Source organism: Piliocolobus tephrosceles, chromosome 1, assembly GCF_002776525.5.
Source record: "Piliocolobus tephrosceles isolate RC106 chromosome 1, ASM277652v3, whole genome shotgun sequence".
Classification (NCBI taxonomy): Eukaryota; Metazoa; Chordata; class Mammalia; order Primates; family Cercopithecidae; genus Piliocolobus; species Piliocolobus tephrosceles.
In genome coordinates this window covers 22,309,491-22,324,902 of record NC_045434.1, presented here as the reverse complement: position 1 = coordinate 22,324,902, position 15,412 = coordinate 22,309,491, and the positions used below count along the sequence as shown (strand labels likewise).

The window sequence follows — 15,412 nt, the reverse complement described above, 5'->3', positions numbered from 1 at the left end:
CACCTAAAGCTGAAAGAGATGCATCTGTTTCATCTGGACATCTACTCTGGGTCTTACAGTATCTTTTAAAACAGGGTTTGGCAAGCTTTTTCTGTGAAGGGTCAGATAGTAAATATTTTAGGCTTTCGACTTTGCAATTCCAACTATTCGACTGTGTTGCTGTAGGGTGAGAGCAGTCATAGGCAGTCACTAAACGAAGGAGCATAAATGTGTCCTAACAAAACTTTATAATGAATGTTGAAATGTAAATTGTTCATATAATTTTCACATGTCACAAAATATTTTTCTTTTAATCTTAAAAGTCACTTAAAAATGTAAAAATTCTTAGTTTGCAGGTTGTGCAAAAAACAAGCAATGGGTTGAGTTTGGCTCATGATTGTAGTTGATGGACCCCTGATTTACAATCTTAAACAGTTAAAGTCATTAGGTGGCCAGCCAGTATGGTGCCTTATGCCTGCACTCTCAGAGTTTTGGGAGGCTGAGGTGGGAGGATCGCTTGAGGCCAGTAGTTTGGACCAGCCTGGGCAACATAGCAAGACCGTGTCTCTACAAAAAATTTGAAAAATTAACCAGGAATGGTGGCACATGCTTGTAGTCCCAGCTTCTTGGGAGGCTGAGGTGGGAGGATCACTTGAGCTCAGGAGCTGGAGGTTATAGTGAACCATGATCGTGACACTGCACTCCAGCCTGGGCAACAGAGTGAGACTCTGTCTCTAAAAAAAATTCTTTAAAATCATTAGATGGTGCCATTGCAAGCTGAAATCATGAAAGCAGCTTCTCACTACCTTGCCAATCCTCAGGAAGCTGCATATGTGTCCACAAAATCTGGCTCCATAGATGAAAAGGTGGGGTCAACCAGGGCTATCAGTTCCCTGTGTTTCAGGTTTGAGGGGGTTTCTGTGGGAGGAACTCTGGCTCTAAATTTTACCCTTTTTCTCACTAGACAGAAAAACCTGCTGTTATTTAAATTTGTGTTACTGGGTTCTAAAAAATGAGGTGTTAGCAAATCTGAACCGAATCAACAGTTTGGGGAGTTGCAGAGTATACCATTTCCTCATCAATAAGAAGATTCACTCCTAAATATCTTTAAACAACATGCCCCTTCAATGCACTGGAAATGTGACTACTTTAATACAAATGTGATTTTGCATCATTTCTCAGGAACTCAATCATTTTTAAAGGCAAGATGCACCTGTACTGTGACTTACATTAAAAGTGTGGTATTATTTGTCTCATGGATAGTTAAACCTATGGGTTGAAGATTTGAATAGAGGGAGGAAGAATAAGAGAAACTTGAAAGATTTTAAAGGGCCTCTGTAAAAAAAAGTTATGTTTTGGGTTACAAAGCGGGAAGTAAAGGATCTATATTTGTGTTGTGTTTTTTGGGGGGTATACTTAAAGAAATTGGAAGGATGCCTAATAACCTGCTACCTGGCATGTTATATATCAGGGAGAGCTGGGCAGAGAGCAGGGGCTGGAGGGAGACTTCGCTACATCCCTGTTTTTGCACCCTTGGTTTGTAAACCCTACTATAATCTGCATTTTTCCTTCTTCATTTCCCACATCTGTCACCAGGGCCTGACTCTGGGAGGCTCTGAGGACACTAAGCTCTCTAAGTCACACATCTGTGTGTTTTCTAGTGAAGGAGGCAGGTATCTAAAGGAAAACTGGTGATGCCTTGTGATAAATGCTAAACAGCCTGCCAGGGCAGAGGAGGTGCTAATTACTTGTCTGAGGGCTTAAGAGGTGGGTTTTCAACAGGGCAGAGAAGAAAGGGAAGGGGACTCCTGCCTGAGGACACTGCTGACGGGGTAGCAGAGCACAGGTCTGTGCCAGGAAAATGCATGGGGAGTGTCTGAGTCACAGTGTGTGTGTGTGTTGGGGGTAATGTAGAGTTGTGAATGCCTGGAGTTGAGTGAGGAGGAAAGAAGAGAGAAGGGGAGTGAGGGAGTGAAGGCTGGAAATATTGGGTGGGACCGGCTTGTGCAGAGAAATTTGGATTTTCCTTGAGATGTAGGGATCCATCAGAGGCCCCAACATATATGTCTGAAAACCAACAGATGACAGCTGGGAGTGGTCGTGGCTACAGACTGGAGGCCCCTCATCTGCGAGGTGAGAGGCTAGACCAGCTCTGCGCTGGAGCCCGGTCCAGGACTGACTTTTTATAACTAGGTCAGTGTTTCTTCTCTTTATGCAATCGCTCGTGCCATCCAACTGAGGCTCAGCCAGCAGCATGCAGAGCCCTCTCATTAACTTCCTGCTGTCCTAAGGAGGTGAGAAATATTATCTGCCCCATTGCTCAGGGGAGAAGTTGCAGCCTAGGGTGAAACCACTTCCCTGTGCCTGGAAGTGAGTCAGTGGTGAAACCAGAGCCTGCTACCCAGCGGGAAGAAAGATGAGACGCTAAAGAAACTCCAATGGCTGTGCTCCTCCCTCCCCACCCTGCCCAGATGTTCTGGGAGACTCTGGCTGAACTCCGGGGCACACCCATCCATGTTCCTGGCAAGCATGGCAGGCCGCAGTGTTTGCACTACCCAGCTTTTAGCTGCTGCTGGCTCAGAGCCAGGATGGGGTGACTGAGCCCTGGCGAAGGTTTGGGGCTGCCTGGAGAGGGCAGGGCACCTGCCAGTGGGGGTCCTGGTGCTACCAGAAGGATCAAGGCACAGGTTTGCTTATTGAAACTTGGCAGCTCTAAACAGGGGCAGAGCAGTTTTCAGTTGACACTCAGGGTGGATCTCACTCTGCTTGCATATGAAATCAATGAGATAATGGATGGGAAAACATTTTGAAAAGTCACCAAACTTCTTCTTGCACCCCTTCCTGCTGCTTTCCTCCTGTTACTGCCACACTGTTCCCCAACACTCTTTGTTTTCCCCTTCATTTCTCCCCACTTCACAACTAAACAGATGCTGAGCTTTATGACTTGATTTCCGATACTGCTCTTACATTCATCTCCCTCAATGTCATTTCCCTGCCCTGGGCCAGGCCTTAAATTTCTCACTTATACTAGAGTAACTAAGTTTATCTGCTCTACCTCCATCTTCTCCTTTCTTTGAATTCATCAGCCACACTGATACCAGAATTAATAAACGTAGACCAAACTCCTGATTATTTTACTCCTCCAATCCCAAACTTTTGAAGACTTTCTATGGCTTGTGGAGTCAGAAACTTAAAGTCCAGTATTCAAACCTCCTGCATTGCCCCATTTCCTTCTGTGCACAGAGGTTCTCTAACTTACCTTGACTTTCTCCCCGGATGCCTTTGCTGAAGCCATGTCATCTACCTGGAATACCTTCGCTTTCGATACCCTCCTGACAATTTTTTTTTCCTCTCCGAACTTTAAGGTTAAAAAAGGATTGGGGATAAGAAAGGAGGAAATGGAATCATGTCTTAGATGCATCAAAAAAATCTTTATTTTAATGACCTTATTAATATATTCATGCAATGAATATTTATTTTATGCAAGGCACTGTGCTGAGGAGTGGGGTGGAAAGATTCACTGTTTGCCTCCTTGGGCACTAGAATCTAGAGGTATGAGGATTAACGGAACATTTTCTTTTTTGTTTAATCAAACAAATCCACAATTACCACTCTAATCCAGGTGCAAAAATATCTGTAAGGTGATTATTTCTCTTTTTGCCCTAGCCACCAGGAAACTCAAAGGCAAATTGGACTCTCATTCACCGTATTCATTTGCTCAAATGTTCACACGTAACAAGTGCCAAGTATGTACTTAGAACTATGTTAGATTGAACCATGTTATCATAGTTGCTACCCTCAATGAGACAACTGTTAACTCTTCTATTTAATATTATCTGTTTTCTCTCTTCCTGGTTTTGTAGTTCTATCTTATTAACTTGTTGTATACATCATTTCTTTTACATTTGCTATAATTCTTTTCACAAAAGGTGAGATACCGTCAATAAACAAAAGTAAAAATTTTCAAACACTGTTCATGAGGTCACAGGGCTGATCTCCGTTGTCATGAGTTACATATGTTCTTTCATTACAGACTCTGTCCTAAAGCCAACTAGACATATAAATATTGTTGGAAACACAATTTGATCAGATTATAACAATTTTCTAAAGCTTTACTTTTCTCTGTTTCATCTTGTAAACACAGAGTAACATTTAACATTCTATCACAATTCAAATATTTATCCCCACATTATTATTTGGGTGGGGGAGAGATTTGCTTTTCTGCTCCCAGTATATAATTTTAATTTAAAAAATCGTTTTCACTATTGGTAGTATTTGTATGTCACCTCAAATCCTGTTTAGAAACTAGGAGAGATATATTATATAAATAAATAAACAATGGAATAAACAGGGCATATCCATCAGAAGAATGAGGATGGATGTACATTCAAGGGCAGGGGCATTCTCAGTCCCATTGTGGTTTAATGCCCTTGGTGGGTGAAGACACAGGTAGAGTCCCTTCCTGAAAATGCCTGTAGGAAACTGGAGTCTTGCTACTGGCTTGATGGAGATGGCCTCTGCACCTGTTTCAACACAGTGCTAATTCAGGCCAGCTGCCTCTGCCCTAGGCATTGCCTGCCTGTGGGGCCTGTTCCTACCTGTTGTAGCCAGCACAGGGACACCCCAATGATGCAAAATGCTTCAGCCAGGCTCCCAACTGCTCGCTGTGCATTGTCCCCGAGGACATCTGCCAAATTCATCCGTACATTCATCGCGTGATAACTGAGATGTGGTGGCACATGAACCAGGCCCAGGAGCTAACAGACCTCACCTCTTCACAGATCTCTCCCTGTTTTGATGTCTGGGGGAGTTCACTTTTCACGCCCCAGCCTCCCCCCATTATGTCCAGGTTTCTGGTATTTGGTGTGAAGTATCACACATAGATGTCAAAAATAGGGTTTGCCAGAGCCCATGAATGAGGGCCTCATGCAGGAAGCCTGCAATCTGGGGACTTGTTAGGGAACACGTGGGATTGCTCCAGGAGAAATGCCATCTCAAGTGTGGGTGGAACCAAGAGCCAAACACTACGCTAGCCTCACTCAGCACCAGGGACTGTCTTCAGTTCAGTTCGGTTTAGGTTAATTCAAGTTACACTCTCTGGACACCTATGTTCAAGTGCTGGGTACCACAGATGTAAATAAAACATGGTCCTAGAGCTGCTTATTGTCCAATAATGATGACAATGATCACAATAGCAGCTACAATTCACTGAATCCTGACGATGTTCCTAGCATTGTGCTAGGTATTTTGTATTTATTATTTTATTTAAAGACACAGAAAAACAGCTCAATAATTTCCTCAGTTTACCAAATGAGGAAAGGGAAGCTTGGAGAGATTAAAGAACTTGTCCAAGGCCATCATCAGTGGCAGTGTCAACAACCAATCCCAGATCTGTCTGACCCCAGGGACCGTCTTCTTAACTGCCCTGCAATGCCATGAGCCGAGCCATGGAGGACAGCCTATCCCAGGCACAGAAACCCCTCAGTTACACCGTGATAACTGCTGTTACTAGGCACAGGGACTCTGCCTGAGTGCTGGCATGGTTCCTGTTTACTCATAAGAACAGGGCAAAGCCAAGGTGATTTCCCTTCAGAAACTATATGCACTCATTTGGAGGGATGGTAGAGGAGACTTACAGAGTCTGAATATTAAGTTGGTCAGATTATTAGATGTTTCACAGCCATTGTCCCTATTAACTCACACAATAACTCCGGGGGAATATCATTCCTCTTCTTGTACCAATAAGGAAACTGAAACATGGAGAGGTTGAATAATTTAAGATTAAACGGCTTACTAATGTCAGCGCTGGGATTTGAACTCAGGCCTGTCTGTTTCCAAAGCCCACTCATGCTTAATCCAGCCTGCTGAGTTATGGCATGAAGTAGACTATGACTTCAGGGCACTTGTACTTAGTCAACAAATATTCACGGGACCTCTACGGTATGCGAAACATTGAGCCACGTTGAGGAGAATCACAGGGGAGTCTGACATGGAACCTTTTCTTAAGGAGCTCATGGGACAGCAGGAAGATAAAGTGGGGATGTAGATAATTCTACTGCAAGGTTCAAAGAATGTGCTGCTTTCAATGGTACTCTTGTTAGCCTGGGCAAGTCTGCTCCTTGCCTAGGGCCATCTTTGCCAGGCTGGAGGGAGCCTTTGCCAGCCTTGTGTTTAGGGAGCAGTATTCACATTTGCATTGTTGGACTTTCCTCCTATTCCAGTGGCTGGTTTGGGATGTCCCTTTCACCCTACAAAGTGAGAGCCACCTGGTCCTCTAGCTCTGTTCAGAGATCTGAGTGTCAGCACAGGAATGGGGGATTCACATGAAAATAATCCAGGTAAGGGTAGTGTGTAGTTCAAGTGTGTCCCTGCAACCATGAGCCAGTCTTTGGCTGTCCTTGTTAGAATATTGCCATTCTAGGTGGCAATGTTCCTGCTTCTTTTCCTCTTGCTTGAAACACACTTTGACATTTTTTTAACAAACAACTCAATTTTTCCTTTGTGTTTCCCTTAATAAAACACAGAAATGAGAGCAAGAAAAGGAAAGTAAAAAAAAATGTGTTCCTGTCATCTCCACTCTATAGCAGGATGTCCGTCCTCCTCCCTTTCTTTTTTTTTTTGTTTTTTTGAGACAGAGTTTCGCTCTGTTGCCCAGGCTGGAGTGCAGTGGTGTGATCTCGGCTCACTGCAAGTTCCGCCTCCTGGGTTCATGCCATTCTCCTGCCTCAGCCTCCAGAGTAGCTGGGACTACAGGCACCCGCCACTATGCCTGGCTAATTTTTTGTATTTTTAATAGAGACAGGGTTTCACCGTGTTAGCCAGGATGGCCTCATCTCGATCTCCTGACCTTGTGATCCACCTGCCTCGGCCTCCCAAAGTGCTGGGATTACAGGCATGAGCCACTGCGCCCGGCCCTCCTCCCTTTCTTCTTCCCTCTCACCAAGCTTTGGTCTCTGACTCCTCTGTCCTCACTCCTCTCCCCAAATCTCAGTCACAAAGACTCGTGCATCTGATATTTTTGCTTCTCTGTTTTCTGCCATAGAAGGGGTAGCTCCACAGCTATTCTGCACATCCCACCCTCATCTTCTACAAATTGCTATTGGACTGAAGACAGATGACAGAATTGGAACAGGATCTAGAAAACCTCCTACTTGGAGAAGTATCTCCAAGTTCCAAGGTCTCACATACCCCCTGGGACCCACAGATACACCCATTCATTGGTCCCGGCCTGTCTTCCTCCAATGATGGCGCTTCCAGACCAACTTGGCAAGGGCCACATATTTCCCTCTCAAAACAAAGCACTAGGCTTAAGACATAGTTCCTGGATCTCTTGGGATCTGCTTGAAGTTGCAAGATTTCTGAGACAACAGCTACCTATCTCTTAGCAGGGATACATTTCACACTTGGATCAGTTGTACAAATGTGATATGGCAGAGATGGGCCCTGCTAGCAGACCATGTGGAAAAGGACTGAGGAGGTTTTGTTAATGACACATACAGTGTGAGTCAACAGAAGTCATTGAAAATGCTCACACAAGGCTGGACAGGGTGGCTCACGCCTGTAATTCCAGCACTTTGGGAGGCTGAGGTGGGTGGATCAAGAGGTCAGGAGATCAAGACCATCCTGGCGAACACGGTGAAACCCCGTCTCTACTAAAAAGACAAAAAAATTAGCTGGGCATGGTGGCGAGAGCCTGTAATCCCAGCTACTCGGGAGGCTGAGGCGGGAGAATGGCGTGAAACTGGGAGGCGGAGCTTGCAGTGAGTCAAGATCGTGCCACTGCACTTCAGCCTGGGCGACACAGAGCAACTCCATCTAAAAAAAAAAAAAAAAAGAAAAGAAAATGTGGCACGTTAATGGGTGTTATATTGCTTGAGAAACACCCTGAACACACTATCACTGGAAAGTCACAGCAGGCCTGGGTGCCATCATTTATAAGAGACAGAAAAACTGGATCAGATTCAAAGAGTGGGCTGGAGAGGGAGGCCAGCTCTGCCTTCATCTGAAAGTTTTAGAGGCAGGATTTGACTTCCTGAATGGCTAGCCCTGAGGAATCAATGGAACAGAGGGCGGAAACTTTAGGGAAATGAATTTGGATCCATTACAAACTAAATGGTTGGACCACATGAGCTTTAAAATCATTTCCAACTCTAAACGTGTAATCTTTTGGGTCCCCTCTGAAGCCTATTCACCTCATTCCTATGAATTATCAGAGTACTTCTTTTTGATAAAAGGGAGAAGATGGCTGATTCTTCATGCTTCTGGGCAGTGGCTCTGTGGCATCTTCTTTCATTTAAAAGGTAAAATAGAAGCGTTTGAGTTTAAACCACAAGGAAAAACACGAGGCACAGTCAGGAGGATCTTTCATAGAGGGGTCAGAATGATCCACCTGTGGTTGTCCCACCCATCCATGTCACTGAGTTGACGAAGGCCAAACTGAAACAATCCTGGGGTAGGAGTGGGATTCATGACATTCACTTCATTGAAAAAGGGCAAAAAATCACAAAAGAGAAAGCTCCAGATAAATATGTTTCATCTTTATTGGTTTAGACACATCACTTAAATACCTCAGCCAAGACTACACCTAGGCAACCACTGGTCAGCACCCCATACGGATATGTTGGTTCTATTGCCTACCCCACCGGTCAAAGCCAGTCTGATTTCACAGACTTTAGACTGTGAGGGCCTGACCAACCACATAATGTAGACCTTTCATTCCAGAGAGGTATTGACATCTAAAGAGGTGAACTGATGACCCAGACCAATTCAGTGGCAAAGCTGGGTATGGAACTGAGGTCCTCTGATTCCTGACCCTTCACTGCAGTGCCTCCTGACTATGGTGAGAGCTCTACTCATTCCTCAGCCAAGTAAAGGGCATTTGTTCACCAATTATATGTGTCTGGGTCTGCACTAAAAGTGATATGACTTATGATGTGACATTGAGGCGCAGTCCCCATCCTGAAGTGCCCCATGGCTGGGGAGACATTCTCACAAAAAACCTGTGTGATCTACACTAATCAAGCTGCCTTGTGGGTGGATGTAAGAGTTGTTTGAAAGATTTGGGTTTCAGGTCAAATGACAATCTATCCACTTTCAGGATATTCACTAAAAGGAACAGTCTTACCATTAGTTAAAACAGATTTCATATATTCAAGACCTTTAGTGAAACCCAAACTCTGCCAAGTATTCCTTATAGTTGTATCTGCCCTACTCCATTTTTTTCTTGCTTGACTTCTATTTCACATATTATCCTAATAATACTTGTAGTTTGCATTTTTTTTACACCCTGCTATACCTGGGGTGACAGAAAGGACAGAGGTCAGGTGTTAGGAGATATGCCACTAGCAATCTGGGCAACATCAGAGAAATCTCCCAGCCATGCTAAGCTCCAAATATTCATCTGAAACAATGGATAAAACTGTTCTGCCTACTTCACAGGTTTGCTGTAAAGATCAAGCAAAATCGTGTATGTGAAAATGCCTGAAAAGTGTAAAGCAGCATTCAAATATATCGTATTAGTCTCTTTGCCATTTGCCCTCGTTCGTCTGGAGTCATATTCAGTGTTTGGCTTGTGCCTGCTGGCAGGAAGCACTTAGAATGGCGAGTGAGGTCGCTGCTCCTAAGCACATTAGAGCAAGTTGCTGCCAGCACTTTTTATTTAAAAATAAAGAAGTGCCTCTGTCTCTGGAGGAGGTAATAGAAAAACCCTGGCTATGTGGCATCTCCTCTGCTTGAGTTCACCATGTCAAACGGCCTGCCAATTTCATCTCAGTTCAGTCCAGTTTAGGAACTGAAGGTGCCCCAGAGAATCACACTGAATTGAACTGAACCTTCCCATGATATTCAGATGATGGGCCTCAGATTCCATAAATTCCCTTACATTTCCCTCAACTGTAAGACTGGGACAATTGTCTCCGCTTCATGGGGGTTGTTGCAAAGATTAAATGAGGTGACTACGTAACAAAGCTGGCACAAAATAAACGGTAAACGCCAGCCAGCATTGTGATTTATTTATTGAGCATCCACCTGGGGCCACACAACATGCTTACCTCCTGGGATATACAGACGGATAAGGCCTTATTCCTGCTCTGAAGGGGGCTAAAGGTCTGTTACTGCAAATTAAAGTTAGGAGGTGCAGATAATTCACGTTTCCCCACAGAGACTTTGTTCCCCTGACGATGTCCCTTTACCTGATTTCCTGTAGAGTGTCATTGCAGGTTCATCATCTTGCGGGGCAGATCCCACCCAGTGTCTCCCAAGAGCGTGATTCTTAGACCGTGGGTCCCATGGCCTCTGTATACCCCATCAGTGAATACGGTTCGAGCTTAAAGGAAGTTGGGAACTGGCGAGAGCCTTCGGATGATGAGGGGTTTGAGGAGCTCAGAGCTGCTCCGTCCACAACCACCGGCGCTAAACAGCTTCTCAGCGCTTCCCAGGGCCCGGGTAAGGATTGCAGCGCTTTTATTGCAGCAGTTGGAGAGCGGCGGGGGAATCCTCGAGGCCGCACCGCGGTCCAGGAGGCGCCGACATCTCCTCAAAGGCCCAGTTGGGGTGAGGGGCCTTGGGGGGCGACCGGGCCAGAGAGCCCCGAGGTAACAGTTACACGTGGAGGGTAGGAAACTTTGCGTGTCCGAGAGCTCCCAGAGGCGGAGGGGCGCAGAGGGCCACAGCTGTGTGGTGGCCGCGCCGCTAGGCTGGGAAAGGGAGCACCACAGCCCCGCCACGGGACGCGCTGCCAGCCCCCCGCCCAGCGCACCCCACCCCCTCTCCTCCGACGCGCACGCAGCGCCGCGGCCCCTGTCAGAAGCTGCAGGATCCGCCCCGGCGAAGCAGGGCCGACTCGCACCCAGGACCCTGGGCCTCTGCCTTCCCTCCTAGCCTCGGAGAAGCAACCGGCCCTCTCCTACTGCTGAGGAGCGACGCGGGCTGGTAGGACGTCCCGGGAAGGCCGGCAGCTCGCGACCACGTCCCAGCCCTGCCCGGGCGCGCCGAGGAGCAGAGCCAGGGGCCGGCATTCGCTCCGGCTCCCTCCCCGGCGCTCCGGAGCCGAGGGCGGCTCCTGCGGCTGCAGTCTCGGGGGCGACGCCTTCCCTGGCCGAAGCTTCCAGCAGCGCTCCGCAACTTCTCTCTGCTCCAGTCACTGGGAGAGAGCTCTCCTATCAGGTAAGTAAGGCTACCCGTGCCTAGGCTGTCGCTCGGGCGGGCGTGTTTCTGAAAGTTGATTTGAAATTCATCCAAGACTGAGCCGGACCAGCCGGGGCTCCTCCCCGAGGCGACTCCTTTGCTTCTGCAGACATTCTCGGCACTGGCCGACTGGCGGGAAGACCTCCCTGCGCGTCCCGCACACCGGCTCCCGCGCGCCCCCCAGCAGAGTGCAGCGCCAGGAGTCCAGAAGCGGGCGGGACGCTCTCCGGGTCCCTTACTGTGCCCCTTCTCGACCTGGGGCAGGTGAGGGCCTCAACGGGGCGGCTGGGACGCGGGATTGCAAACCCTATCGTCCCGCGTGCCTAGACCCCGTCGCGCGAGGGAGGGAACCCACTCTTTATATATCCATCATACTCCAGTAGCTGGGTTCCTGCAGAGACGTCCCGAGGGCCCACCTTCATATAGGTTGGGGCGGAGTCGGATTCGGGATGGAAAACCTGGGGCAAGGGATGGAGGTGGGGGGGGGGGGGGGGGCAGGAGAAGGAGAAACGCAGTTGGGGGGCGGAGGCCTAAGTACATAACATGTTGACTTCGAGTGAAATTAGATCAGTCAGAGCAGTTCGCAGTGACTGGCCTCTCCTCCCACCCTACATTCTCTTGGCTGGACTCTCTCCTCCTGGCTGATTCTGGTCGCCCTGGACACTCCCTCCGTTCTTTCCCAGGAGTGCGGTGGCTGCGGGAGCCGAGTCCCAGCGGACACGGACGTCAGACGCACCGTTTCTTCTCCTCTACAGGTCCTTCCGGCCCGGCCCGAACATGCTGGACGGCCTAAAGATGGAGGAGAACTTCCAAAGCGCGATCGACACCTCGGCCTCCTTCTCCTCGCTGCTGGGTGAGTGTTCAGGCCGTGCGTCCTGGGCTCACTCTCTTTCCCGCCTGGCCCTGAGGTCTGGAGCCCGGCTCTCTGGGACCTGGTCCGCGATAGGGGAACTAGCGCCCCTCTTCATGCACTAAACTGAGCCCCATCACTATCTGTCCGTCAGTCCTTGTGGGTCGTCCCTATCCAAATAAATCCAACAAGCCGCCCCAGGCCTCACGCACCGGGCACCGAATTCCCCAAAGCCGCGAGGGGCGGGCGAGCTTGTTCGCAGGCGTCTGAGTGGCAAGTGATTAAAAACACCCAGGGCTGGATTTTTAATCTCGGAGCTGATCGACGTCTCATAAATGCCGCCCTCTTCTCACGGCCTAGAGGCAATAGCATCCGAGACCCGAGGCCTGGAGCGCCCAAGTTCGAGGCGGCTTCTCTCCCCCACCAACTCCAGCCACAATTTCAGCCATAGGCACGGCCGAGAGAGACTTTTCCGGGCCGGTAGGCAGCTCAGCGCAGGGATTAGACCGCGCGGCGGGGCCCTAGCCTCCGCATTAATTAACTGGAGCTGGATGCCGGGTCCTGTGGGTCCCCCCTCACAACTCCTTTGCAGCCAAAGAGTAGGAGCAGCGAGTCAAGGACCCCGGAAGAGTGTCCACACACGGGTCTTGCAGAGCTGAAGCCAGAGATTCTGGTTACGGCTTCCCCACCCACTCCGCCCTCGGAGCTTTTCAAGTTTGGGAAGCCCGAGTTTTATTTTATTTTATTGTATTTTTAGCAGGAGGGATTTTTCGTTCTGTCCTTTAAACTTCTTGACTCTTTCACTCGGAAGCGCTAGAGCGGCATAAATGTGGAGGATGAGACAGTTCTGCTGGAGAAACCAAATCCAGAGAGGAATCTCCCCGCCTCCAACACCCCAGATGAAACGAAATCACGTGCACTGAGCGCCCTTCTTTGAACCCCCCTTTCGGGAACTTTTGGACTTGCTCAGCCTCGGAAGAGAGCGGAGGCCAGAGCAGGCAGTACCCGGGCGGGTAGCGGGTGCGGATTTATGTATACAGCGGGCGTCGCTTTTTGCTCTGTGCCCTCTGTCCGGCCCACGTTCGCTCTCAACGCCCAGGTCGTGGCCCAGGACGCGGAGACACTACCGAAAGAAAATAGAATTGTAAAATTGAGATCTATCTCGCTGCTTCTCCTAACCTTCCTCGTCCGATCCCCAAAGCGGCAGGTCCAGCTCCCGAGCCGGTGGCCTGGCCTCTCGGAAGGGGAGAGTGGACAGAGAGTGCAGCCGGGAAATGGGGAGCGCAGGAGTGTTGGTACCGGGGGGACAAGCGCAAGAGTGTTGTTACTGGGGGACAAGGCCTTCTTTCAATAGCTGTGAAAAGTGCCAATAAAGGTGGCCAAGCGTTGCCACCTGAACCACCTCTCCACCCCCTACAAACTAAAGGAACAAAGCACAAAAAGTCCAAGGGGTAGCAAAGAGTGGATTCCTTGCCTCCGCTGAGTCGCTTTGAGGCCCGTTTCGCCCTCAAGCACTGCTGCCGAACGCGCCTGGCATCGGGAATCCCGGTCGGGACACTCCGCGGCTTGCTTCTTCCGCTAATTTTTTCCCTCCCTGTGTTTTGACGCTTCTTAGTTATGAAAAACTCATGTGCAATTTGCATGCCAGTCAAGACGCAGCGGTTTGGGGTTCATCGATTTGAATAATATTAGGTTTGCTTCGGAGTGAGACTACATTTTTCTGTACCCCCAGGACTTTTTAGGAAGAAAAGAGAAAATTTTGTTTCCCCTCAAAAAATAGAACAGAACTCTGCGTTTTAACAAAGAAAAATCCAAATTGTTCTTATGCATTCTCAGTTTTTAAACCAGTCAGAGACAGGCATAGTGATTTAATAATTAATTACGACGTAATAAACCTGAGAGCACAAATTTGTATGTAATTTAATCTTACAGGATGTGCACACGTTTGGGAGCATACCTGGGTGTGTTTGTTAATTAAAGGCCAATTACTGATTTCTGTACCCTCCCCCGCTAGGAATTAAACCTTCTCACATAGTCTCCGTTTGTTAGAAACGCCACTTGGTTTGATTTTTTCCAAGTCTCAGCTTGGTTGATTAGCAGAGACTCCCTGGGTTGGGGGGCGCTGGGGGAATCCGTGGGTGTGAAGGGATCAGGAGCGGGTCCCGGCCAGGTTTGGCATGGTCGACCTGCCCGGGCTGCTCACCCGCGAACGTCTGTTGCGGCTACAGGCAGAGCGGTGAGCCCCAAGTCTGTCTGCGAGGGCTGTCAGCGGGTCATCTTGGACAGGTTTCTGCTGCGGCTCAACGACAGCTTCTGGCATGAGCAGTGCGTGCAGTGCGCCTCCTGCAAAGAGCCACTGGAGACCACCTGCTTCTACCGGGACAAGAAGCTCTACTGCAAGTATGACTACGAGAAGTAAGTGGCCGCGCCCCCGCATCGCTCCCCACGCACTGGCGTCAGTGTGCGTCGAGGACTTTGTCCTCCTTTACCCTAGTCCTTTTCTGGAAGGCCCAAGAGGCACGCCCAGCGAGCAGAACTTCCCTTCAGCCCTGTCGTGTACATTGCCTCTCACGGGAAGGTGGTAGGGCAGAGATCCGCACGGGTGCGCGCAACAGTGGCCCGAGTCCCGCAGAAGTGCGCGCGACGGCTCTCCTCCACGGTCTGCTCGCCTACTTTCTAGTCCTCCCAGGCCCCTTTCTCTGACTCAGCCATTCCCGGAGGCCACTCTTTGTTAGCCTTGGAATCCCTCAAGCTTGGTCTCCCCCAAGCTTGGTCTCCACTTTTTACCGGGGTGCCCTACGGGTTGCCAGTGACCCCGTGTCTCCTTGCTGGTTCTCAAGCCATGTTACCCAGGTGTCCGCGCCAGCTTCGCGCCTGTGCCGTGCGGTGAGACTGTACTGACCCCGCAGCTTCTGTCCCCTGTGCCCTGTGCGCGTTTCCCGCTCGGGTTTGTTCGCTGGAGTCCGGACAGTTTGGGCTCGGAAATGGCGCTCCTGCCATTCGGAGCTAGGCGCACAGCCCGTTCGCCCTTTCACTGTCGCCTTCCTGGTTTTCTCCAGAACCTTCTGATGCAGGGGCTTTTAGGACAGTAGTTGGGGCCTGAACTGAAGCCCTCTCCTTCAACCTGTGTCTCCACCCTAGTTCAGGTGTGGGTATGCTCTTCTGCCACGGAGCAGGTTCAGTTCCCTCCTGTCCACACGAACGTTCTGGCACGTTTAGAGGAGAAATGGGAGGCGGGCATTTAAGAAAGTGGATATTTCGAAACCAGATTTTTATAACACCAAAGCCTGGATGAGACCAGAAAGTGGGCAGCAGAGAACTTTCTTATTCTCTCCGGGCGTGCCGGGAGGAGCTTAGGAGGTGTAAGGAGAGGGAACGGTTTTTCCTTGCGAAATGTTT

The 15,412-nt window shown here is 49.2% G+C and overlaps 1 protein-coding gene across 2 annotated transcripts in view; it reads left to right on the top strand.

Moving 5' to 3' along the window:
* The first annotated feature begins 10,781 nt into the window (after nucleotides 1-10,781).
* The window catches only part of LMX1A (LIM homeobox transcription factor 1 alpha), a 155,056-nt gene continuing 150,425 nt past the window's right edge, over nucleotides 10,782-15,412 (top strand). The window contains exons 1-3 of one of the 2 annotated variants that reach the window (XM_023207009.1): nucleotides 10,782-11,142; nucleotides 11,919-12,016; nucleotides 14,242-14,428. In XM_023207009.1, the coding sequence (XP_023062777.1) occupies nucleotides 11,941-12,016; nucleotides 14,242-14,428 (263 nt within the window). In that variant the 5' untranslated portion in view covers nucleotides 10,782-11,142; nucleotides 11,919-11,940. Of the gene's footprint in view, nucleotides 11,143-11,261; nucleotides 11,428-11,918; nucleotides 12,017-14,241; nucleotides 14,429-15,412 lie in introns of those variants that run through there. The other variant, XM_023207008.1, reaches the window with a different exon arrangement.